Source organism: Phlebotomus papatasi, chromosome 1, assembly GCF_024763615.1.
Source record: "Phlebotomus papatasi isolate M1 chromosome 1, Ppap_2.1, whole genome shotgun sequence".
In the NCBI taxonomy this organism is placed as follows: Eukaryota; Metazoa; Arthropoda; class Insecta; order Diptera; family Psychodidae; genus Phlebotomus; species Phlebotomus papatasi.
In genome coordinates, this window is record NC_077222.1 from 40,731,003 (window position 1) to 40,757,894 (window position 26,892).

The following is a 26,892-nucleotide window of genomic DNA, read 5'->3' on the forward strand; positions in this document are numbered from 1 at the left end:
AATGTTCTTCGGATCGTCAGGTTATTACCGTATTGTTGCTCCAAATCAAATGAATTTTTAAAAATTATTAGCTACTTTTTACCAATTAACTCTTACAAGAATGCATTGCATTAGGTCTGATTTAATTTATAAAATCAAATTTCCGTGAGACACCTGATTGAATTCGTGACGATCCGAGGTACAGATTGCAAGTTTGCAATTACACCTAATTTTTATAAATTTATTGTAAAAATTAAAAATTCAAATGCGCAGATATACTTAAATGGATCACTAATATACCAATTAGCATGCACAAAAATACCAAGTAGTATTTTGAGACTTATATTTTCAACTAAATATCGAGCATATCTCTTAACATTCCGATCCGGGGTGCTCTTCCAATATTAGTGATCCATTCAATCATTTTCGTGTATTGACACTTTTGCTAATTACGGAAATTAATAATATATTGGTGTAATTGTAATGATCATGTCACATATAAGATTAATTATTAAGATTAATACTTTCTGAACTGCGAGAATGCCAAAAAAAAAGATAGCAAGTGTTTTATCTTGCCTCTCTCTCCCATTTCCCCTCTGTGTACAAAGTTGACAGCAATACAATCGTTCGAAAACTGACTGAATCACAGTTGCCACGCATGGAAGATTGCCCGAATTGCTTGTAATACGATTCAGAAAACAATTAATACGAACAGCAATATCTTACTAATCGTCTTACTCCACTAGAGTGTACTCTTTCTTACACACGTGATTTTCCATTTAAAATTTTGCATACTATACACCTCTCTTTCCGCCTTTTCTTACTCTTAGTATTAATCTTATATGTGACACCATGGTAAGGATGCAATGTGTTCCGCGGATCGGAAGGGACTTAATCAAGTGTTCCAAGAGGGGTGAGCCACGGATTGGCAGATGTTTTTGATGAGGATTCTCCTGCTTTCTTGGCATCTTAATCACTCTACAAGGCTTCATTGAAGCTTCTTTGTCAGCCTTATACTGTGTACTGTGTATTCACATGAAATATCGTCACGGTGTTTGTCCGTCTGGCTGTCGCCAGCTCTAGAGCCTAAACGGTTAGAGATAGCGACTTGGGACCTAAAAGGGACCCCCCCCCCATAAGTCGACCCAAGCCTCGTTAACACGCCCTTCATCCCCCCCACCTCTCCCCTACCCCACCAAAACCATGTTTTTTTTGGGATTGCTCGAAAACGTGCCGTGCGATTTTTTTTCTCATTTTTGGATATGTTTTAGAGATTACCGAGGCGAACAATTGACCATGTGTAAAAATACCTTTGAATCATTTCTATTAACGGTTTTTCAAGGTCAAAGGTTAAAAAAGGCTCTAGAGAGAGAGCGCATTTATCAGGTGAATGGGGTCATGTTTGGGCTCTTTGAACAGGTCCTAGAATTTCCGACAAAACTGAACCGGTTCCAATTTCTTTTGAACCGGTTCATAACCGATAACTAATTTTCAATTATATTAGTCCTAAGTTATTTCGGGCAATATTTTGAGTGATTTATACATCCATCGAAATTGGTTGTGAACCGATAATGAACCGGTAATGAACTGATAAGTAATTTTTGTCCGAAAATCCATTCTATTACTCTTAAAATTATTTTGTGGGATCTTTCGAGTGATTTACAAATCGGTTTAAATCGGTTGAGAACCGGTAAACGGTAAATGATGGGAAGGGCTTTTGAGGTATAGCATCTAAGTAACGAGTTCGACCACTCCGCAAAACCTGGGACGCTTTACCACCCCTTTTTATATTTAAAAGTATTTTTGATAATTCGACTTGTCCAGATATAAGTCGAAGATGACGATTTTTAACAAAAATCGTTTTATTCGCTTTTTGGATACTTCTTTATACCCTCTACCTTCCCTGTGAATATTATACTTGAAAATTAATTATTTTCAAAGTTATAGAGATTTTAAATCTGAAAAATTCTATAGGGGAGACTGGGGCAAAAAGTCTCAAAACGGTTGTTTTATTTTTTTTACAAGCTACTCGAGCGTTTCAAAAATTTCTAATTAGCGCAGTTTTATAGGAAATTTACCGCTCTACAACTTTGTGAAAGTAATTTTCCTGTATTTTGTAAGGAAATACGTTTATCGAGCCGATTTCTAAAATGTAATTTTGTGACCATTCTCAAAAATGCTGGGGCAAATAGTACCAGACATTGCGTATTATCATATTTTGATTCGCTTCATGACGGGCTTCCGTAAATTTAAAAAAAGTACCGAGAGGACATATTTTCATAGAAAATTTATTCATCTGCACCTTTATAAAACACCGTTTTCTCTGCGAGAAAAGTGAGAAAACGAGGAATACGATTTTCAAGATATTTTAGAAAAAAACACACAAAAGACTGCAAATCGTTTGACCAATGCAAACAACAAACGGCGAGACATGATAATGACGTTTCTTTTCGCCGTGAGACATCAGAAATTACTTCGTTTTTTGTTACTTTTTGCTCTATACCTTTTGTTACTTTTTACCCCAAGTGACTATTTTTAACAAAAGGATTTCTGGAGAAAAGAACTTTTGTGAAATTCTAAAACAGATAGCGGATTCGTATTCAAAAAAAAACCCAAATTATTTAGAAAATATTCACCAGTGCATCAATTTTGGAAAATAAGTAGGTAATAATTGTTATCTTCTGCAAGGAAAATATTTCAAAAATAGGGCTAAAAATTTCGATATTTTTTATTTTCTAAATTCCTTGTTCGAATTCTAAGAAACTTACGACATTGAAGAAGGTCTATGGAGGCTATCTATAGTAAAAAATTTGAGCCGCTATCTTTTTTACCTTGGAAGATACTGAATTTTGAATTTTTCGATTTGTTACTTTTTGCCCCAGTCTTTCCTACTCTGCATGTAAAATCTCAGCTTCAAGTCGCTCTCTTGTAAAATTTGCCTACTACGAGTTATTCGTTTCTTATTCTGAGCGATCGAATTAATCAAGTAAAAAAACTACCAAATAACTAAAAAAAAACAATAGATATGAACTCACCGAAAATCCCGGTCTGGCCCACGTATAGATAATTCCATCCTGGCACGCAGTGAGGAAGCAGTCCTCCCGGAAAACGAGCGCCGTCAGTCTTTCATGGGCGATTTTCTTGCACACGAGTGGCTCTAGCACAGGGCACTCATCGAATCTCGGACACGCTGACGTCCCAATCAACTTCATGGGATCATACGTGGCCACAACACTACTGCCACCGCTGCTACCATCCCCATCAGCCGTTCCATTGCCATTTGTGGCCACTGTCTGAACATTCGTCGTGCCACTGCGATTCTTCCCGCTCGTGGCTATTGTAGCTGAGTCTCCGGGATTGCTGGCGCTATTGTTATTGTGCAAAAAATGATGATTTCCACTGGACTTGGACAGACTAAAGGTTTTCTTGCTGTGATGATGACCACCACCCGTTGAATGATCATTGGGTGATGATTTGCCTTTGTCACCGCCAAAACCCAAATGGCTGAGTCTCTGCGTGAGGGTATTGAATGCCGAAATGCCATCTGAAGACTTCCCACTACCATTCTTGGCATCTGGTGAATCCACTGACTTAACACTATTGCCCACACAATTCCCAATCACACTTACACCCTTCCCAGTCTTCCCACCACTCACACTGTTCCAATGTTTACTATCACTGTTCGTTGGCCCCACAGGGGCACCCCCTTCACTTGTCACACAATTGTTGACATTCCTACCTCCCGATGACCGCGAATTGTCCACATCCCGCGATGCTCCACTCGAAACTGTCGACAGGGCAGCACTGGTTGATGATACTGATGATCCGGAAGCTGATGATGAGGCACCACCCTTTCGCTCCACCTCACCATTCACGAGATTCTGCTGTGGATCATGCGAACTCAATCGATGTCTAATACCCACCGGCTGCCTCAAGACATCCTCAGTGATGTCCCACAGACACAGTTGCGTATCCTGACTCACAGATCCCAACCTATAGCTCGTGGCCATTTTGTCTGCACTCAGACCATCTCTCATTGTACTCGAAGGTGGTCTACGTCCACTCTCACCCTCATGCACCCCCTCACTTCCACTGAAGTTCCTGAAGCCTCCATCATTGATTGGATTCTCATCGTCCGAGAAATCAGGTCCGTCCCAATGCGAATAAGACGTGGTGTAGGGATCAAAAGCCACAACAGACACCCACGATCGATGTCCCTGACCCCGTGCCACTACTCTTCTCTCCTGCATCGACCACACCGTCACGAGATCATCCTCCCCACCCACAACAATGTACTTCCCATCGGGACTCCAGCAGACACAAAGGAATCCACCAAAGTACGACCTAGCAATACCCAACAATTCCATTGTGTCATAGTGGAAGACCCGCAGGAAACCATCCTGAGACACAATGGCCAAATTGCTGCCACACGGTGAAAAACTAAACTCATTGATGCTGCCATTGTCTGTGCCAAAGGACCACTTATACAGGGGATTGCGCGTCGACTTGGATTTGCAAGTGTAGATGACAAAACCCTCCCCCAACTTAAATTGCTGATAGTTGGGAGCTGTTGGTGTACAGGGCAACTCCTCGTTGTACAAATACAAATGCCCAGATGCATGGGCGGCCAGGAACAGATTTGGAGATGATGGTAGCCACTTGAGGCACGTCACTTTTGTCTTATCAATTAAGCGCTGAAAAGACATTATATATAGATAATATTTCATATTAAAATTCCTCCAAAACAAATTAAATGAAAAAGGGAATAGGGTAAGTGTATCAAATTCCGGCCAGCTTGCAATTCCGGCCACTTTTTTTGTTACTCGAATTTGCATGACTTTTGAGTTTTTGCATATTGTTTTAGAAATTATATACTGCAAAAAATTTAAAAAAAAAAAACTGTGGTTTCGACAAACGAAACGATGCGAAAAAGACATTGGAAGAATTCCAGAAGGACACGGAACTATGAGAATGAAGGTGGCCGGAATAGAGCACCAAAGCTATGTCTACATTTTTATTCATTTTAAAATGTCTTAAGAATGATTTTAGATAAAAATAAAAACAAAAAACTGTATAAAGGTTCCAAGCAACACTCCTTAAAAAGAAGTAATAGAAAAAATCAATTTGTATCAAAAATATTACATTTATAACTTGAGATTTTTGGCACTTGTATGCAACTATGCCGAAATTTGGCACACTTACCCTATTACACTATGCAACACGATTTTTGGCACACGGATCTCATATGGTACGTTTGGTAGAGTCGAGTCTCCTGATCAAGAATCTGTTCTTGGATTTTCTCCTATACGTCACAATTTTCTTTTATTATTTTTTTTTTGTTTTTGCTGTTTTGTCTCATATTATCAATTATTCCTCCGGTTCTAGTGTACAGAACTTAATAAATGGGCATCCATTGGAAAGGTAAGTAGTTGTGCTTCAACTTGAAAATTATGTGATATTTTTTCAAAAAATCCTTGGGGGCGAAAAAACAAAATCAAACTAAAATTTCTCAAAAATGACCTATGAAAGCAATTTTGAAAAATCATATAAACTAAACTAAACTAAATATTAATGTATTCTCTTCAGCACACAATAGATTCCACTTAGGACTACATTTTTGCCATAGAAGATATTCAGCTCCGATACCTCTAAATGCCTTATTTTTTGATTTTTGTCATTTTCAGAACACATGAAATCTTACAAATTTTTGCCAAAAAACTTATTTTCTCAACAAACTGATGATGATATCGACTTGGAATGTTCTGAGTACCCCCCCATAAGTTGATCCAAGGAATCCAAATGTCACTTCAATTTCATCCCAACGTGTATCCTTCCCCTCCAGAAACCACTCTTTTAGGAATATCTCAAGAACCAGACCATCGATGGATTTCATTTTTGAATATGTTTTAGAGACCATCCTAGCGGACATTTCATCCATACATTCCAAAGACGTCCCACCTTTCCTTCCCCCCCACATGGTAACAATCTCAGTCAGGGGACTCGACTCTACCAAACGTACCATGTGAGGTCCATGTGTCAAAAAAAGTTGTCAATTTGTTGCATAGTGTTATTTGATTTTTATAAATATATTTCCGATAAAATTTTTTTTTACAAGTTTTTCTATTTTCAGTTTCTGTAAAACAAAATTTGAATTGGAAAATGAAAACTAATTACGAAAGAAAATACACTGAGTGCTTGAAGTCAGAAAAAAGTCGATATATAAACTGGAGATGTCAGTAATTTAGAAAGACACCTAAGATCTAGTCAATAGTTCACTAGTCACTAGTCAATATTTTTCGATCTAGAAAATTGACCGGCCTCTATCTGCGGTTCTACTTAATATTTTGATCTAAATTTTAAGTTTTTGGTTTCGTCTCTATGAGCACTTTCAGATGGAAGTTCAAAAGGTCAATACAGGTGGTGCTGCGATAGCGTCAAAATTCAAACTAATTTTTCTCAAAAACGCCATTGTGCACGTTAATCAAATTTTAGAGTGTAGGCTATAAAGTTTCCAAAAAGTGACGTCGGTTCGATGTGGTTATAATAGAACCGGAGATATGATGGGTCAAAGTTCACGAAATTCAAAAAATCATATCTCCAGTTCTATTTGACCGATTTTGATAAGTGAGGGCGCAAATGAAAGACCCTATAAAACGCTACAGCTTTCTAAAACATTTGAACTTCATGAAACCAACACCCGGGGCGCCACAGTCGAAAAACCAATTTCAATATCACATAACCTCAATCTCAGTGGGGGATCTCAGTGGCACAATAGGCCAGACCGCTGGTCTTGGTCGGACGAGATCTCTAACTCGACCCTCAAAGTTGTGAGTTCGAGTCCCACCCGGTGCAAGTAACTGAATGTCAAAAAGATATTTTTTCTGTGATAAAACGTAATATAATGCACCGCCTCTGTCCACAAAAACTCTGGGAGCACTACGAGGAACGCGATCCTTGGCGGTCTACACATGGACTTAGCGGATTTTTCCACCACGGAATGCAACACCAATATAACATGATTACATTGTAACAAAGTATTCCGATACGATTAATAATAATAATAACCTCAATTATCTCGACTGTCGCTGAACCGATTTTGATGATTACTTCAACATAATTGTAGTGGGCATTTATATCTACATTTCGTCCATACATACAGTAGACTCTCGCTCAATCGGCTCTTTTTCAATCGGGCGAAAAATTTTGTTAGTTATTTTCGCCCTTGATTTTAAAGTAAATTTACTCAAATTCGCTGTAGTTTCTCTTATTTTATCGTGATTCTTTATAATTGAGCGTTTTTTGTGGAATTTACAATGGCTTTTACCCCCAAATCTATCGATAAACCGGATGACATTTTGCCCCATATGCCCTATTGAGAGAGAGTCTACTGTACATCATTTTTCGATTAGACGATGCGATCTGTCCGATTTTGTCGTTTTAGTGTGAAAAATTTATTTTTTTTTTCTCATAATTATGCTTTGAAACCACACAGATGCCAATTTGACTGCTTCTACTCGACCAAGATACTTAAAATAGGGTTTTAAATGGAAAGTCTCGCAAAATACAACAATTCTTTCATATAGTTGAAGTTCATCAAATGAATACTTAAGGCGCTCTGGTCGAAAAAACGAGTTCAGAAACAAACAACCTCGATTATCTTGGCTTCTGATTAATCAATGAGATCTAGACGACAAAATTATAGAGAACATTCTGGTCTACATTTCACCCATATATCACTTTTCTGTCACTCCATCCAAATCCTTGATATTTTGGTTTCAATACATTATTTATTTAGTTTCGCGAATTTGATTCAAAAATACTTGAATGGCGTCCCCCAACTTCAGCTCTAAATCGAATTTGCATACATTCCGAGTTAGCTCACATTAAGAATCTCACCTACATAAGCCAGCTAAGATAATCTGTTCCTTTAAAATAATGTTTAAAAGAAAATCTTTACAAAATTCAAGCATTCTCTGATACTGTCGTAGTTCGTCACATAGACAAAAAGCCCGCTGTGGTCAAAAAATGTGTTTCAAAACAAATAAATTGAATTATATCTCGGCTACAGAGCAACCGATAAGATCACATTTTGGGGCAAAGTTTTAGAGGAGATTCTTGTAAGTTCATTTATATCCTAGATATTTTGATTTAAATAAAAAGTTTGCAATTTTTCAGAAATTTGATTCCAAATTACTGTATAAAATCTCTCATCTTAAGAATCTTACCTACAATAAGCTGATCTAGGCTTATCACTAGCTTTCTGTTCCAATCTTTATTCACACTCAACTATAAATTGGATCGGGTTTGGTGACCAGTATGCGATACGTTTGAAAAAGAAAGGGATAAATATTTCTATTTCATAAAAGGTATGCTGGAGGCCTCAACGAAGCAAGGGATTGCAAAAAATCTCAGCTAAAACCGAAAAGTCCTAGTTATATGAATTTAGCATTGAAAATTCATGTTGTTATGATAAAAAACCATTTTGTGGTCTTATAGAAAATATTTTCCGAATTATAAATGCTACAATCGTAAAAAAAAGTAAAACCACAACCCATGTGTAGTAAAGGAATAATTGATATTTAATCAATGCATCGTAACTTTTTACCCTCTCAATACAGCAAATGGATCAGAATTAATTCGAATATTATTCAATTATGCATGTTCAACCTATTAGTTGCAATGTGTTTATCACCAACAAGTGATATGCTATTGAAAATAGTGTAAATGTACTTTTAACTGTCGATAGAGTGGTGAATTAAATGAATTGAACTCGATAACGATGACATTCGATCAAATGAATGCATCTCTCTAAAATTATTTCTAAAGACTTGCCAATTGATATTTATTAATCTTCCTGGACAAAATATTTTCCACTCATAAAAAATTGCTGTGAAAATAATCTAGTTATAACATAATTAATTTCTATAAAATGCAATTCAACAATCATGAATTGCGATGATTGATAATAATTGGTAATTTATTACAAAAAAAAAAAATGCAAATTTAATATTTGGAGCTTATGACTTGTGTTTTGAAAATAAAATCTATTTTGATACTCTTATGAAATCTATTTATAAATGCATTAGAATCTTCTTAAAACATTTTTATTAATCATTAAATATCGTAGAAAAAGAAATTAATAAAATATATTAAGCAAAAGTACCTAATTAAATCAGAAATTGTGTAAATAAATTTTAAAAATTTCATTCTCTCTCTTCTACACTGAGAAAAAAAGAGGGTGCGATTAACTTCTTTTCCTCGTAACTTTAACACTTTTAGGTGTAAAAATATATTAACATTTTTTAATGTTAATTTTACATCTTTTTAAGTGTAAAATTAACATGAAAAAGGGTAACTTTAACCCATAATACACCTAAAAAGCATAATATTTACACCGATTTCGGTAAATATTTTCAGTAATGCAGGGTAAAATTAACATTTCCGAAATGTAATTTAAACTTTTTCGGATTTCTCTCAGTGTATGACAAATAAAGTGATATTGTTAAGTATTTCACCCTATATGACAGAACAAAGTAAATAGGAATTCAAGAACAATCCTCTGAAAATATTTTTCGGGAAGGAAACAAGAAAAATAAGATAAAGGTGTGGAAAGAAATGGTATCCTCTCTAATCTCAATTAATCGGTGTAACAAGTAGAAAATTGCAATTTTTTCCCCATTCACTGTGCACAACAATATTTTTCTATTTTTTAAATCTTAATATGACTTTCAGTTCAATTTCATGTCAAAATGCATTTTCAGCTTGGAAAACTGGACTCATCGCACAATTTTGTCGCATTTCATGTTGAAATAGGAAGTTTGTTGTTTGTTTTTAATTAAAACCAATTAGAATTTGTACCCATTATATTTGATTGAATGCTTCAATTCTATTCTGAGAGCATAATAGAAAAAAAAATTGTGGTTAACATCTATCATATTCGAATTCTATTCACTTTTATGTTATTTTCTTTATTTTAGGATTTACACAAAATACAAGATGCCAAATCTAAAATTAAAGGAATATTTGAGACTACCTAAATCACCTAAAAAGGAACAAAAAAAAATCCAACAAAAAGATTGTAAAACACCCTGTAGTATCTAATGAAGATATCATTTTAGAACAACATTTTTAGCTGAGAGATTCTTTTACAATCTCATTTTTTTTCCACAAGGTGTTTGTGTATGCATTAGAAGGTGAAGGAAAAAATTGCAATGAACAAAAAAGGTATATAGTGTTACATAAAAAGGCTTTTCGAGCTTCTGAACACACCATGAATCTACCAGGGAAATAATATTTTTTTTATTATTCATCCACATTCGCCATTCTTATTTAAAATGACACGGAAATTAAATCAGGAGGAAAGTTCACAAGTATCTCCCATTCGATACACATGATTATTTATTTTATTAAGAAAAAATGAATATATAATTTCTGCTTTTATGAACTATTCCAACAATTGAGTCACAATGCTCATTGCACTTTTAATTGTCATATAAATTTTAGCTACAACATGATGATAGTTATGAATTTAGCACCTCTTGCAAATCACAATTTTCAACTAAATTCAGTGAGAAATTTTTAATATCTATGACGAAACCGAATGTGTGGTTGCATATCGCTCCTTGGAAATTACAAGGGGCCAACTCAATCTGAGCCATTTTTCAGGAGACAGCATGAAAGATTCAACTTTGTATAAATAATTATCTCAATTAGGGTGGAGTAACCACTTATCGCCACTTTTAGGAAAAATTTAAATTAATTGTATTATAACTTTCGACCCCTTATTATCAGATAACTCAAATTTGAGACAAAGCTACTTAGATATATTGGCTCTAGATTCGTCAAAACAATTGTCCTACAATTTATCGCGGGAGTACCTAAAAACCTGATTTTTATTAACAATGCAAAAATAACCACTTCGTCGCCACTTTTTACCACTTCTCGCCAGTTCTGTAATCACTTCTCGCCACCCACTTGGAAAAGTTCAAATTCGATTATTTTGAGCAATATTATACAAAGAATACATTCAGCATTTCTTTTTCCTCATATTCACCTTATTATTATTCTTATTAAATGATTTTCCTTCACTTTTATTTGAGAAATCAAATTATTAGACTATAGCAGAAAGTAAACAAAGTAGATTTGACAACTGAGAATATATGAAGTGAAGTTAGCGTCGCCTATTGAAAATCTATGGCGACAGGTGGTGAATCAATTTTAGAATATTACCACTTTTCGCCATGGCTCATTTTTACATAAAAATTATATAAAATGAAATATTAACTAACTAAATACAAATTTTATGTATTTGCCGAACGTAATTAAATGTTCAATAAGCAAATTACTTATTCAAAAATTAAATTTTGTTCGATAAAAGTTTAATGACACTTACTATATTTGGTAAGAAATATTGGATTCGATGCACTTGCTTAAAATATTCCTCTAAAAAATGCTCAAAAATTTAAATTCAAAACAAAAAATTAGTGTTTTTCGATTCTATACGTAGCAGCAATAAAAATACAAGTAACTTTGCGGCTCATTTATTTCATAAATCGTGAAAAATAGCGATTTCAATATACGTGGCGAGAAGTGGGGCACTGGCGAGAAGTGGTGATTCCACCCTAAGTATGTTAATAAAAATAATTTAATTCTTTTCTATTTGTATGAGCATTATTATAAACATCGAAACATACATATTTTCACCTTTCAAAATATGTTTTTTTATGAGTTAGCTCTTTGTTATTCTAAATGATGCGCAAATTTTCATAAAATTAGAATGAAACTCAACTTGCTTGAGTTAGTCCCTTATTTCACAAAAATTTGAACGATAAATCTATTTTGTGCCCCTTGACTTCAAACAAAACCGTGCAAGCAATCATAAAGAGTAAAATTTTGAAAAAAATTTTCAAATAACGAAATTTATTGACTCATATCATCTGAAATTTTATTAAATTCTCTGTCTGAGTGCCTTAAAACCTCAAAATCGCCAAAAATGAGTTGGCCCCTTGTAATTTCCAAGGAGCGATATGTAGTATATTCGCTCATAAAAAAAAAACTATTTTCAGTGCACATGTAATTATGAATTTTCTCACTAGTGGTATACTTCATGAGCGGAACATAGAATGAATCATCATCTTAAATCGCTTTTTGGTATTCCCATTCAAGAGACTGGGGAAATTCAAACCGCAATAATTTTTCTTAACGGGAGAACTTGACTTTTCTTCCATCATATGTTAACGGATGTGTGTTATGGTCTCTCTACACACTAAAGAAGTTTATGTCCATATTGAAGCAAATTCCTTAAGGCCTCTTATGGCCTCTATACACTAGAGAAATTTATGTCCATATTGAAGCAATTTACCTACACTTTTGCAGGAAAAACTCTTCAATATGGACATAAATTTCTCTAATGTGTAGAGGCCATTACACACTAGAGAAGTTTATGTCCGTATTCACAGCGAACAGACTGGGCTTTTCTACATGGTCATTGCTTTTTTACGCCTTCATTGCTTTTTTACACGTGGAAAAAATAATCAAAAAATTGCGGCACCAAACCAATTTTTACACTAATTTGATATTTTTTACGCCTTATGATACAATATTCTTTGAAAAGAAAATGATATATTAGTAAAATTTTCTGATTATAAGTACCTTGAGCAAATAGCAAAAAGCAATTAACCGGTCAATTGCTTTTTGCTCTTCATTCGTGGTTTTTAGATTTGGCAAATTTTACTAATAAATCATTTTCTTATTAAAGAATATTGCCTCAGAGAACGGAAAAACATCAAATTGGTGCAAAAATTGGTTTAGTGCAGCAATTTTTTAATATTTTTTCCACGTGTAAAAAAGCAATGAAGGCGTAAAAAAGCAACGACCATGTAGAAAAACCCAGTCTGTTCGCTGTGATTGAAGAGCTTTTCCTAAACATGCGTATGGAATTTGCTTCAATACGGACATAAATTTCTCTAGTCTGTAGAGACCATTAGTCAGATTTCTATTTGACGTTCCATCACTGAGAAAAAAAAGAGGATGCGATTATCTTTTTTTCCTTATAACTTTAACACTTTTTAGGTGTAAAAATATATCAACATTTTTTAATGTTAATTTTACACCTTTTTAAGGGTAAAATTAGCATGAAAAAAGGTAACTTTAACCCCCAATACACCTAAAAAGCATAATATTTACACCGATTTTGGATCAATACTGCAGGGTAAAATTAACATTTCCGGAAGGTTATTTTAACTTTTTCGGATTTCTCTCAGTGATATGAACTTGCCAAATGAAAATTATCTTGACTAAAGTATATTCTTAAACCCAAAACACTTAATATAACTTGGTGATAAGAATATTTTTTAATCTTACAGGTTTCTTCTTAGTTTCTTGAAATGTCCTAAACTCGACGCTTTGTTTAATTTTGTTTTTTTTTAATCTATTTTATAATGTTTTTCGAAAAACTATATTGAAGCATAAACGGTTGGAGTAAGAGACTTGGGATCTTCGGGGGATCTCCGCCATAAGTCGACCCTGGGATCATTAACATGCCCCTCAAAAACCTTTTTTTTTTTTGGATTGCTTGAAAACCCGTCGTGCGTTTCTTTCTTCATTTTTGGATATGTTTTGGAGATTATCCAGGCAAACATTTCGTGCTTATACGAAAATCGCGTAGAATCATTCCTAATAACGAGTTTTCAAGGTTAAGGGTTAAAAAGGCTCTAAAAAGCGTATTTCTCAACCGAAGCGGTTGACGTTTGAACTCGTTGGAAAGGTTTTGGAATTCCTGACAAGCCTAAACAGATTCCAAACGGTTATAAACCAGTAAAGAATCGGTTCATAACTGATAATTAATTTTTATCTAAAATTCAATTAGGGTAAATTAAGCTAATTCAAAACCTGCTTCAAATGGAATTTTTTTGCTACTCCAAATGGAAACGTCACTGTTTTCATGATAAATACAGTACTAAATTATTATATTTCTATATTTTCTATACCACAGTTTCATTATTTAGTTAATTTTGCTCCAAATAACGCAAAAATCCATTCATATTCACAAATTTTAATTTGTTCATTTCTCAGAAAAATTAAAAGTGTACCTTTTCATCATAGAATTTTTCATCGATCGACCATGATTTTCAATGAAAAACACAATAAGGTGACTGTTTTTTATTCGTTTTGTTTAACATTTATGTCATATTTCTGGCTAATTTTAGTTAAATTAAGTTTATTGTTAACGGTACGTGAAGTTTTCAGATGAAATAATTACCTATTTCGTGAACAAAAAGGGTTTTTCTGAAGTGTCTGCAAATACTTCAATAGGAAACCCCGGAAATATTATTTTTTGGAGAGATTTTCTTATTGTTTTAGATGGGAAAAGAGAAAAGACCAGGAATAAGAACAAATTCTGCACTCAAGAGCAACTTAACAAGGTTTTGGAAGCCTTTCGTTGCGGTTTCAGTTATACTGTTTGTCTCCAATTAGAAACTTTCCGTTGTCTCCATTTGGATTAATATGTTTCCAATAGAAGCATTTTACGCTCGCGTATTTTTCTTGTATTTAAGAAGTTTTCAAATTATATTTAAAGAATTTTCACTGAACAGTAACATTCTAGAAGAATCAAGGAGCAAATTTATGTAATTCTCTTCAGAAAAAATATTAATGTGTTGAATCTTCTGTCAAAGTTAAAGCGTCTGAAAATGGTTTTGAATTAGAACATTTACCCTATATTACTTCTAAGTTATTTTAGGGCAGTGTTTTGAGTGATTTATGAATCAGTTTAAATCGATTGTGAATCGGTAATGAACCGATAAGCAACTTTTGTTCGAAAAAAATCAGTTCTATTACTCTGGAAACTTAAAAACTATTTCGAAGGATTAATCAGTTTAAATCGGTTGAGAGCCGGTAAACGGTAAATGATCCGAAAAAGTACTTTTGAGATACAGCATCTAAGTCACGGGTTCGAGCATTTCGCAAAGCTTCGAACGCTTTGTAACCCCATTTTTAAACGTATATTATTCAATCAATCTGACCAAATTCGGACTCTTTCGTCTGAAAAAAAATATTAATAAGAGAAAATTCAAAGTCTCTTTACATTTTAAAAGTAAAATAAAGATAACTATTTTACCAATAACACGTTCAATTTCGAACACTCAGCGAGTTTTTCTTAACCATTTATTTTTCTTCTTAATTGAGTAAAATTAAGGATCTCGACTACGTCTAAAGTTGTCTGAAGGTGGAATATATTCCAAACATTTTGATTACAGTCTTTAACGGTCTCTAAAATGACCCACTCAAGATCATCAATATTACAATAGCAAAATTCTATGGTGAAGTTCTTTTCTTTGCAGAAACTGAGGAATATATTTGCAGTTATTATTAATTTTTTTTTTCTTTTGCTAAATTTCTCCCTCTGTAAATTCCCTAAATTTCAATCAATGCCACAACCCCCCTCAATTCCCACACATTAGGCCTCCCTCTAATCGATATGTCTTTTGCTTTAAGTCTTCTTCTCTAACTTCTCTGTTTTTTTTTTTTTGTTTCTTCCAATCACTGACTACACACACAGAAAAAATAGAATTGAAAAAAAAACACAACATTTGGGAAGCAAAAATGCAAACATTTCTAATGGGATTTTTACCTCCTCATTGTACAATTTCCCAGGTTCACGACGACCCGGCTGAACCAGCTGTATTTGTCCCGTGGTGAATCCAACAAGAAGAGGAGCGCCTTCCATTGTAGCATTTGTTGCATTAAAATCATGGCAACTGGGATTGGTTCCCTTGTACAGTTTCTTATCAATCGGCTTACTCAGATCTGCCGTTTGCTGCAAATGATAACATACAAATCATGGTCAATGAAGAATCTTACGTCTTTTTCAGTAATTATCGTTCTTGTTACTAAATGGCCTGAATTATTTCCATCTAACAAAATTCTATATTTAATAAAAAAGATTGTGGTTAATCCATGAGATTCTTTCATAGCAATTCTTAAAGAATTATGCGACAACTGTTAAACAAGCCCATAAGCCATATATATCTTTTTTTTTTCTTTTTATTAATACATCCAACATGTCCAATAAATTGTACCTCAATGAATGCCATTGAGAAAAACCAGAATTTATGCAATTTTTCTCGTAATCAAAGTTGTATTTTTGCAATAAATGTGGTCAATAGAATAAATAGAATAATAATAAAATGGAAGAAAATGAAATGATCAGCATTGATAATTGTGTGTGAAATGTAATTCTGTCTTGAAGTCTCATGAATATTTTCTTGTGGTTCATTCATCAAGCCAGGAAAAAGGCTTTCCCACGGAAACGTAAGAATTTTTAATGAGCCGCGAACAAAAATACCCTCAGTAATATAGTCTGTCCTGCACAAGCATGAATTTTCAATGTCAGATATTTGTGTTACTGTTCAAAGTGGTGACAAAGTTTTCACACAAAACCTATAATACCTCAAATTTCTCAAGAGTCCATAGAAAAAAAAGAATCATTTTAATAGGTCTAGAAGTGAACAAGAAATATGGAAATACTTTCATTATCTCTGAAGCAAATATTGAGGAGGATTATCACACTTTTCCCTAATCTCACTTTGTTTTCTCTCAAAAGATAACTAATCATCGCTTAAAATATTTCTCTTAAATATTTCTTATGCTTCTAATTTTCAATTTTAACAGCTCAGGCATTTAGTTAATTGATTTTATTTTTTCTTAGCAATTATAACCTATACAAAAATTTAGACTTTGCATCCCCTTAGAAAGGGTTATCAATAAATCAATATAAGACAATTAACTATATTAAAAGCCCCGTCTGTTAACTCTTTCGCGTCACACTTTTATTCAGCAACTGAATTCATGTAAAATTGAGTTTTTCCTAATGCTTTATGATCAAATATAATAGTTCTGAAAGGAAAAAAAAATTCAATGCGTGAAAACTCGGAAAAACTCCGGGTCATATATGACCTTATTGTCGGTCGGCAAGGGAAGTATTCATACCATTTTAAAAATCTATATCATGGGCTTTTTAAGAGTTTTTTGCTTGAAGTTATTAATTTGGCCAAAACCGTGGCAAACTGGATTGTTTTGATGAACGCTGTACTCCTTGTGTTCAAGGAATCTTCCTGGTAATCCCTTGAACAGTCTCTGTCACAATATTTTGAGTGGTTTTTGGCAGAAATAAACTTATCTACATATTTATTCACACACAATACATCAAATATAATATTTAGTTAGTAATATTTCAGTTATAATTTATCAGATATAAGATGAAATGTCCAGGAGCAAGATATTTTCCTTCTGGATTTTACAAAGAAAAACAATGTCCCAACTGTCCCAACTACATTGTTTGCACGAAAACACTTTCATAAACTTTTCCCTTGCCGACAATAGGGTCATATATGACCCGGAAAATTCTACGTGCTTTTCTGGAAAATTAAGAGTAGTTTATTATATCAAAATATGCAATATACAATCTTTGGATATTCTATTTTGTGTTTCTAAAGAACTTTTTGCTGAAAAAAATTAATGAATATAAAAAAAATTGAAAAAGGAAAGTCATTTCACAAAGTTCGAAATTAGTGATTTTTGATCTCAAATATTTTCTTTTCCTGAATATCTGGAGTCTTGAGAAAATTAGCCAAGAATCTTACATCCTTCTATTATGATGTCGTGCACAAACCGATAGATTTCAATTAATGTAAATAGTCAAAAAAAAAATTTCCCCGGGTCATATATGAACCTAATGACGTGAAAGAGTTAAAGCCGATAATTATAGGAAAAACTTCCAAAGAATAGAATGCAGAGTTTTCCATAAATAACTGGTATGTATTATGCTTTTTCACTCCTTTTAGGTTCATTTCGAAGATCTTTCTGTGTAGATGAGTTTAAAAAAAAATAAAACGTAAACGACAGTATATTAGTCCTCGGGATATTTCAGTTCTGGTGAAAAGTGATTTTTTTAAGAATTTAACGGATTTTTCAATTTTTCTCGAAATCTATTCAGAGATATTCGGCTTGACAGCTTTACAGATATTTTTGTGCATCTCTCTTACAATTTTCGACATTTTCAAGTGAAACTTCGCATATTTCAAGCTTAAAGAAATCTCTAAATGTATGTCAAGTTTGAGGTCTCTATCTCTCTATCTCGAGTTGCACGCACTTTGAGGTTGCCTGTAATAAATATTAACTACCATAAGCTTATCTGGAGGGGAATTCTGTAACGCTCTGGCAATGCCATATGACAAATTGGGTTCGAATCTTAGTAGAGCTTTTTCGAAAATGCGATTCTGAAGCCGTGACATTGCTATTTCAGCAGACGTAGCATTGTCAAAAGTCACATATTTGAGATTTCTGGCTATTCAAATGAATTTTTTTAAACAAACTAACCAAAACGTGCTATATTTTCATAAATTCATCAAGTAAAGGATTTCATTAAAAATTCAATGAATTGCATTTTCGAACTCATATGATATGACAAAAAAAGCTCGAATGGCATTGTCAGGTTTCGAACTCACGCGTGACAATGCCACGAAAATTACAATTCCCCTACTGGACTTCGAGTTTGCTCCCAATCCGAATTTGCAAACTCGACCATACTTAATCAGTACTTAACCATACTTAATACTTATGGATTATTTGCAATGCACCTACCATAAGTCCAATCAGGCTTATCACTGTTTTTTGTTAATGAAAAATTCATTTGGTGGCTCATCTGCCCCTATCTCCCTCAAAAATTTGGTTGACTGTTTTTTTTTTAATTTTCAAACTTAACATATTGCTTTTGAATTAATTCTTATCCTTTTCTAAATAGCTCATTTAAAAAAAATTATGTAGATTACGTTGCTTTCTGAAATAGTTATATAAAAAATTGACAAAATACTAATATGATGGAAGCTGATACAAGAAACAATTTATGAGAAAAAATGGTTCTAGAGAATTTATTAATCAAATCTTTTCAAGCTAATTGAATTTGTTCATGAAATGCAAGATAAGCCTCTAAACTAAACATTTGTAGAAATTTACATCAGAATGAAGCTTTTATAAGTATTTATATTATTAATTTAGATAAAAGACTAAAGTTCCCAAAAATCCAATCTCGATCTCGACAGCAATTTATCCATTAATTTCACAGAAATAAATTATTCAAAATAGTCTAGTTTATAATTAATATACAATAGGTACGAAGGATACGAATGGCTTATTATATGAACCTCAAAATTAAGCAATATTTTCAAAAAAAAATCTTGGATTTGTTCTTGAATTTAACTTTTACATTATGTAAAAATTTTAGAACTTTCTAGTTCAATATTGATTGTACTTTTCATATACCGAGAATTGGGAATAATCCTTGCTTTCACCCAGAATAAAACTGAAGATCTCTCGATATCTAGACGAATGATCTAACGCTGAATTATAGAACGACCATCGACCTTAACCAATTGCTTTGTTCACTTCAATTGACTGACTTTGACAATGTGAAATATAAATTAAGAATTGCAGCATGAGGACTTTCACTCTAAAATGCGTCAAAATGAAATATAAAAAATCTCATCCTCCAAAAAAATAACTTTGAGATTAAAACTGAATATGGTTTTAAATTAGGGAAAACATTTTTTATTGCTGTAAAAGTATGCCAAATCATTCTTGGTTTGAAAATGCCTAAGCTAGAAAAAGACAGACATTTTGGCGTTCTTGGTGTACAAAAGACATATCGAAGAAAGGGTTTTAAGTTATGTGCAACATAACCACAATCCATATAATAACCCCCTTACCAAATAATATAATTAGCTCAAGGGGCAGATATGCTCAAAAGTGGTATAGGGGAACTCGCGGCAGATAAGCTAGGGGTAGAATTAACCCTAGACACACTGACTTAAGCCGAGAGGCAGCTTAAACCTTCAAGCACGAGAGGGTCAAACATTTGGGGTCAGAAAATATCATTTTTTCTGACTTTTTGAAGCAAGATACGACTTGAAATTGCGTAGAAAAATTTCGTTTTTGGGTCACCGATGATCCAACCGTTCCTAAATGGTTAACGATATAACTAAATTCTCATCAGTTTCCTCCTAACTAAGCCGAGAGACGGATTAGTCAGAAACTGATAGATCATTATTTTGATTTTAATTACTTTAAGCCGTATCTCGCTCAGCTTAAATCCTAAGTGTGTCTAGGGCATTAGACAGAAGTTTGAAGAGGAAATTTACTCTCCCTTCGAACATTCATGCCTTCAAATAATGTGAATTTCTTTTGCTTTTCCTAAAAGACTTTCACATAATCAATAATTAATAATAAGCTAAATATTTAATTGAAATGTGTAAGTCTCTTGCGAAAAATAAAAGAAAATGCGCATTATTCGAAAGCACGAACGTTCGTAGGGAGAGTACTTTCGCCTAATAGTTTACTTTACATGCAATTTATAGCAAACCACTAAGGGAAAGTGCTCTCCCTTCGAACGTTCACGCCTTCGAATAATGTGAAATTCCGTTATTTTTCCTAAGAGGCTTGCAAGTAATTATCACATAATTATCAATAATTGATCATAAGCTAAGTAATAGTTAATAGAAATGTGTAAATCTCTTAGGAAAAATAAAAGAAAATTCACATTATTCGAAGGCATAAAAGTTCGAAGGGAGAGGACTTTCCCTTATTTATTCATATTAAAGACTTCTTTTTATATTCATTGAAGTATTTAGCAGTCTATGGCCTCTACACACTAGAGCAATTTATGCCCATTTTTGAGAACTTTTTCAAGCTACCATGAGTAATTTGCTTTAATATAAACATAAATTTATCTAGTGTATGGAGAGGCCATTATTCAAACATTTTTATCATAATTAAATAGAAATAAAAACTTCATTTGTTAGCTAATTCTGACTAAATTAGCTAAATTTAGTTAGCTAAATTTCCCGTATCCTTGTAGGCAGAAACGTCAGAATTTCTTTAAAAAGATAATTTTTGACGAAAACAGCTTCTAGTGTGTAGACACCATTAAAGGGTGAATTCTGAAATTCGCGAGTTATTCACGTGAGAAAGTCACAGCTTTTAGATCACCTTTTGTAAGTATTTCGTGAAGTTTTCACACAAAGTATCATGTAAAATACCTACGATATCTTAGGATTAACATAATAATTTTTGTGAAAATTTCTTGAAACACTTATAAAAGCAGATCTCAAACCTGTGAATTTATCACGTCATAAACTCACCATCTCATAATTCTTATCCTCGTGTACCCTATAAAAATTGTAGGAGAAGTAGGGGAAGTGCTCATAATTTTGGACAGTCTGCATATAAGCATCGATATCCCAAGTTTGAAGTGCGATATTTTCAATACTAATTGACTTTTTTTGTTACTCTCTTTTCAGAAGGATTGTTTAGAAACTTGGCAAGCTATTTATCATCTCATTTTTACTAAAATTAGTTTTAATACGTTTAAAAATGAATTGATATGTAGAGGTGAATTTGACTCTTATTTTGGACAACTTGGTTATTAATTTTTACAACTTGTCTGTAAATTTGGACAGATAATCCGCCTCAACAGGATGCCCATTGTTCTTCATTTGATGAACCAATCTTACCAAGTTCTCTTCCTGTTCATGTAAGGGAAACGTAGAATGTCAGAAGAAGCCCGGAAACTTTCCATATTATTCATTAAATTGAGTTGACTTCGGTACTCCAAGTACTCGCGAATTCGCTCGTTCCCTGCCCTTTCCCGAAGCCTTTCAAGGCTTTTCTCGCTACATCTCTTTCGTAGAGATGATGCTCCTTTGTTTCCCCAGACATTTGTCAATCTTAGTCATCACAAAAGCTAAAATTTCACGAAATTTCGTGAGAAAAACACTTGTCCAAAATAAGGAGTATCACATCACTGGTGAATGTCTTAGAAAATTTTCCATTTTTTACACGAAAAATTTAATTCACAAGGCAAATCTCACTTCAGGTCAAATGTACAAATCACCACTAACGTGAATCAACAAAATATTCAATGAATATTTTTAATATCACGAAGCGAATAAACATTGTTAGTACATACTTCACCACAGCTAAATAAGACTGAAGTATAAACACGAAGTTCTGTCATATTTCTTGTAAGCAATTGCTCACACTGAATTTTCAACAAAGCAATTTCAGTTCAAATTATATTCAAAATTTAACGTATTTAGTGTTAAAATCTTCCAAAAAGAACAAATATTTAGATAGAATTTATTATTCATCAAATATTGGAATAAAAATCCATCATTATTTTAATAAATTTCTTTTTAGTGTCCAATTTTATCCTCAAAGTGTCCAAAATAAGAAACTGCACAAAATTATGAGCCTTTCCCGATCACATATTCCTTTACTGACTTTGACCTTTTTTTTCAGCTGGATTCATTAAAGAAATATGGAATAAATATAATGTATTCGAGGCCAGAGGAGAGTGTGTGCGAAGCCTGAAAGACTTCCCTTATTAGAAAATTTTTAGGCATATTTTTTAGACGTAATTTATTTTAAACCTTGTAAACTTAACCTTTTAATTAACTCTTGGCCGTACAACATATTTTCTTTAATCCCAAAAAAAAATCAATGTCATTAAATAAATAACAGGTAAATATTTGTTATTAATCTAATAAAAATTAAACTTCCCATCCCTAGAAGTCTTATTGACAGAGATTACTCCACAGAATCCCTGCTGAGTCTGTGTTTATTCCCTAAAACCACCCACAATAATATTTATAAACAGTAGCACCTCATAAAGAATTTGTAAACAAATAATATATTCAATTTATTTTATGTGAAAGTCTGCAATAAATAATGAAATCACTGAATTGCAAATTACTGATAAGAGATTGATAGAGCAGAGAAAAAAATTCAGTCAGACTCTAGCAATATTTTTTGTGGGGGCCTTTTTGAGTCCCCAGGAGAAGTGATTTGTAGAACTTGGGGCACCTAAGGTGTGCGCAATAGAAAGGGGAAGGGGAAGTGTCAACCTCACGGACAGTGCACACATTAGCGCTGCATTGTGACTCAATTGATGATCCGGATGTGCCAATAAACATATCACCACAAATCTGGTGAGAGACGCGGCCTCCGGGGTTATGTAATGTGTCCGTGTGACTCAAGTGGAGGAAAGAGACAGAGAGGGCTAGTGTTAATGTTTTAATACCTTCTTGACGCCACGATAGGCGTAGACGAAGAGTTCCTTCCCAAAGTTATAGCATATCCGGTCACCGCCGGCGGCAGCTAGTGCATACCCGGACGCCTCCTGTCCATTGGTGGTAGCTAAATTGGTGGCCTGGGCGGTTGGCTGGGGCGTCGGAGTAGATTGTGGCAGAGCCAGGTGTGTGGGCAATGCCACAATGGACACCCGGACCTGCGGTGAACTCTGATTGCTGGTGTATCCCACACGATTTGGCCGGGAGTACTCTCCAAGCATCAAACGGTATGTGCCTTCCCGTGTGACAAATTGAGTCTTTAGATCATCCTTCCCATTCTGATCCAATTGCACAGCCATTTCGACACAATGCTCCCCACTTCACCACACCAATACATCAAGATTTTCCACCCCAGAAAACACCCAAGGAATATCTCACAAGTTTTTCTTGTGGAAAAAATGGACTTTTTCCACGGGAGAAAGAAGAAAAAGAAATATGGGGAGAAGGGATTCGCACAAGTTGACACACACGCAACACTTAGAAAAATCTCTCTCCCTGTTTTTCTTCTCTCGCACTATTTACGCCTTCTTAGCACCTCGGGACATTCCCACTAGGCTTCCTTGCATGCAGGACCACGAGGCATTGTGCACAATTGACCCAAACACGCACTACACACCGCTCAAATATCTCCAGAAATTCACTAAATTTAAATTAGCCATTAAAAAAGTCTATGCACAGACAAAAATTTCACACAGACTGTCAAATCCGCTGTCACATCTCCCCACAACCCAGTGGTGAATACATTACTCACGTTATGCTTACGTAATATCTGGTCACATGAAGAATGTAATTCTTACCATATCACTATTTTATTCAGCACCTAAGACTTAGGCGTAATGTATAAAAATATCACCGATATTACCAATAGAGTAAAATGAGGTAATTTGGAACCATTTATAATTTGGAACATTTGAGATTTCCTCATTGTTTCAGATGAGCAAAGAAAAACCAAAGACCGCGAAATAGAAGAAAAATACGATTAAGAAGAAAAGGAACAGCTTTTCTTCCTTTTGCATCTCTGAAACAGTGAGAAAATCTCAAATGTTTCAAATTCTAAATGGTTCCAAATTACCTCATTTTACCCTATAAAGAATATTTTTTTGTAGATATTTTGATATAATATATAGCTGTGTCTTTTTGGTTAATTAAAAGTAAGACTGTATCAAATTTCGTTTGCAAGTGACTTGGAAGAAAAACTTCAAATGGCTATAAGGGAACTTGAACACTGGGCTCTGGAATTCTGTTTCTCTTTCCGTACTTCCAAGACCAAAAGTATACATTTTTGTAGAAAAAATGAGTTGTGGTGCCCCCAGTTTTACGCTTAACATTTCTCACCATAAATTATTAGAGTCGTTTTTGATAAAAAATCTTAGCTTTGATCAGCACATTGTTGAAATTAAGAAAAGTTGCCAAAACCGGTTAAATATAATCTACTCTATCTAATACAAATTGGGGTTCAGATCGTTCCCAAATCTTAAAAATTCACCACGCGTTGATCTGTTGAAAGTTCGAGTACGGAGTTGTTGCTTACGGCGCGGCATCTAAGTCTTCTCTAAATAAACTAGACCCAATCCACAACGCAGGTGTTAGAACTTCCACTGGAGCCTTAGGACTTCTCCAACTATAGGTGTTCTCGACGAGGCCGGGGTTCTTTCACTCTCAGTCAGAAGGGAAATCCTGGTAGTCAAATTTTGAAATAGAGTTAAAGATAACCCTAATTGCTCTATGTTAAGAATCGGAGTCAACCCGGGAAATAGACTTTGATCTTGGACGGATTCAGTCAATCTGTAGCAGTGGAAAAACAACACTTCCCCCACTCTGTAACATTTGCCAATCCTTATCCTTTTTGGGATGTTAGGTCTACAGAAAAAATCGACACTTCTGTGGAGGGTCTAACCCGTCACAACAGGAGAAGGGCCTCATCTGCCATCGTAAATCGCCTTAATAATACTCTTCTCTCAGCTCCCTTGAAGATTGGATTTTCATATATGTTTTTGGGGGACAGATAAGAGACAGAATGGGTTGCAGAATATGGATCCCACCTTGTGAAGCCATAATTGAGAAAAAGCTTCCTAACGTATCCTCAATTTCTACAATTGAAGGAGAAGCCACCCTGGAAGCAATCAAAACTGGACTTGTTTTTCCAAAAGCAGCTATAATTTCAAAGTTTAAATGCTCTTCAAGCAATTTTCTCCTTATCCCAAAATAACTGTTTCAATTTAGAAACTAGGAGCCTAATAATTGCGAAATATCCGAACAAAATTAGACTGATCTGGGTCCCGTGGGTTTTAATAGGGAGCAAAACTGCCTTCACTTTTGTAAAAAATGCATGTTCCAAGAATGATTTTCAGTTTCATAAAGTACTACTGAAATATTTAAATAACTGGACTAAGGATGTACCTATTGGGGTAGAACAAATTAAATGGGATCACATCTCTAGTAATAAACTGAAAAATCTCGGAGGTTCTCCCAGAAAAAACCTCCCCTTCCGAGAAATCCGAGAATATCAGAGATCCGAGAATATCAAATTGACTCGCCTACGAATTGGCCATTGATACTTTTCTCATATTCACCTCATCAACAGAACAGCTCCTCCTTTGTGCGATCACTCTGGAACCCAAAAAACTGTTGCCTCCGTTCTAGTTCTTCCGTTCTTGAAGTATTTCCGTCAAACCTGCGGAATTAGTGGGCTCTCAAAATCAGAGTTACTCGGAGAAAGTGAAAATGCGCTCAGGAAAACATTGAATTTTATGAAGCTTACAGATCTCCTGATTTAAACCCTTTTTTGTCCTAGTTTAATTCAAACTCACGTTTCAGGTAGAGATAAAGTCGGAATTTCGTTACTTTCAATTTTTTTTTGTTTTATCTTTCATTTCCCCTAACCTTTGTAAAGTGAAGTAGAGAAGTAGACCTACAAATTATTTTTGTACATTTAAATTCTTCAAACAACAACGATTTTTTGCACAATTCCACCAATTCCAATACACTATTGGAAAATTGAATTCCAGCTGTGTATGGGAAGAATTTGGAACTTTAAACGCAATTAAATTATTATTTAAGTGTTGGCATTGGATAAACAGAGTTTTTCGCTTTCTTTGTAACTTTTTTTTTCATGCTAATGAAATTAATTAAAAGATCTTTTTTTATAACTATAACTTTTTCTTTTTTATAAATTTAACTGCTTACCGACCAAATATTTCTTGCATTAAGTTGTTGGGTATTGTAGTATTTGATCTACACAAAGCTCATAGAAAATTATTAGGTTCAATTAAATGCTTAGAATAATTTTACTGCAAAACTTACAAACTTCTCAACCTCAAGGATCTCTCCTGAAATCCTATCAATGTAATGACGATTCTACAGTGAGCGAAATTCAAATAGGGACGGACTTATAAGTGTGTGGTGTGGGTGGTCTGTAAGTCGGATCGACCTAATATTTTTTTTGTATAATATAGGCCTATCCAACAAGACTTTTTATGGTAGTGACCCACGCGCAATTGCATTCGTGCGTGAACGCCAGCCAAATATCAAATTTTTAGGTGATTTTTGAGCGAAATTCAAATAGGGACGATCCCGATTTTTTTTAAATAAAAGTGAAACAAATCAGATCAATGAGAATTTGTTGATTTGAAAAGTAAAGAAAAATCTTGAATTTTGTAGTAAAGTCACATGAAAATTGGTACATTTGTGCTTATATGTATTGTAATGAATTTAAATTCAATGACTGTTA

General features: G+C 34.1%; 1 protein-coding gene across 1 annotated transcript in view; it reads right to left on the reverse strand.

Moving 5' to 3' along the window:
- LOC129799713 (WD repeat-containing protein 20) overlaps positions 1 to 23,902 on the reverse strand; it is a 29,441-nt gene extending 5,539 nt beyond the window's left edge. Inside the window, exons 1-3 of the mRNA XM_055843875.1 lie at positions 23,114 to 23,902; positions 15,611 to 15,796; positions 3,015 to 4,673 (exon numbers count right to left, since the gene is read on the reverse strand). Coding sequence (XP_055699850.1) covers positions 3,015 to 4,673; positions 15,611 to 15,796; positions 23,114 to 23,461 — 2,193 coding nt within the window. The 5' untranslated portion in view covers positions 23,462 to 23,902. The remainder of the gene's footprint in view (positions 1 to 3,014; positions 4,674 to 15,610; positions 15,797 to 23,113) is intronic.
- Positions 23,903 to 26,892: the final 2,990 nt, after the last annotated feature.